Source organism: Octopus bimaculoides, chromosome 1 (assembly GCF_001194135.2).
Source record: "Octopus bimaculoides isolate UCB-OBI-ISO-001 chromosome 1, ASM119413v2, whole genome shotgun sequence".
Lineage (NCBI taxonomy): Eukaryota > Metazoa > Mollusca > Cephalopoda > Octopoda > Octopodidae > Octopus > Octopus bimaculoides.
In genome coordinates, this window is record NC_068981.1 from 184,123,672 (window position 1) to 184,124,640 (window position 969).

General features: G+C 34.9%; 1 protein-coding gene across 1 annotated transcript in view; it reads right to left on the reverse strand.

Moving 5' to 3' along the window:
• Positions 1 to 301: 301 nt before the first annotated feature.
• The window catches only part of LOC106879317 (uncharacterized), a 37,275-nt gene continuing 36,607 nt past the window's right edge, over positions 302 to 969 (reverse strand). The window contains exon 4 of the mRNA XM_014928824.2: positions 302 to 438. Within this exon, the coding sequence (XP_014784310.1) occupies positions 302 to 438 (137 nt within the window). The remainder of the gene's footprint in view (positions 439 to 969) is intronic.

A 969-nucleotide genomic window follows, 5' to 3' on the forward strand; every position in this document is an offset into this window, starting at 1 on the left:
TGTAAGTATATACATATATGTGTGTATACATGCATATATATTCTTTGTATTATTACATCATTGAACGCACACGTCCTTTTTGCAAGTATATATATATATACTGGTGATATCATCAAATTTTGAATTTATCCACAGATGATATGAACAGTAGTGACATCTAACTTCAAATCTCAGTGTTTGAATATTTCATTTATATATATATATATATATATATATATAAATATATAAAATCATCATCGTCATCATCAAAGCATCTACGACACCTATGTTCTTCCAGTAGTTTTATACAGGCTAGGATGTATCAACTGGACTTCTGTTGCACAACAAAAACTGGAAGTCTTTCAGAATCATGTAATGACTTATTTCTAACACCAGACACTACTGACCATGTCAGATTTGGAGATCTAGGATAAATAACCAAATCAACATCAATCACCTCTATCATTAAAAATAATTACTCAAACAGTTTAACCATACTTAGCAGATGGCTTGTGGCGTCAGCAAGATCTATTTGGAAAGTATGATTAATGGAAAGAGAAACAGAGATCAGCAGCCTAAGAGATGGAGGGATAACATCACAGCACGAACAGGCCAGGATATAATTTCCCTGAATGCTCCTGCCAAAGAAGGAACACTATGGAGGCCGCTATCTCATGCTGCTGGACATTCTGCCGAGGGCAGAGACAGCATAAAAAAATGATGATGATGTGTCATCATCCTCATTGTTTAACATCCGCTTTCCATGCTGGCATGAGTTGGACAGTTTGACTGAAAGTAACTATCATTATTCCAGACCACCAAGCACCCAGAAACGGCTGTTGGACTCGTAAAACTCTACCTATTTAACTCTTGATATCTTATATTCTGCAAGTCAGACTATTTTACATCCATACACATATACATTTTTTTTTCTATTAAATGTATTTAATACTCTGCGTAAACTGACTTGCCTAACTTGTCATTACTCTC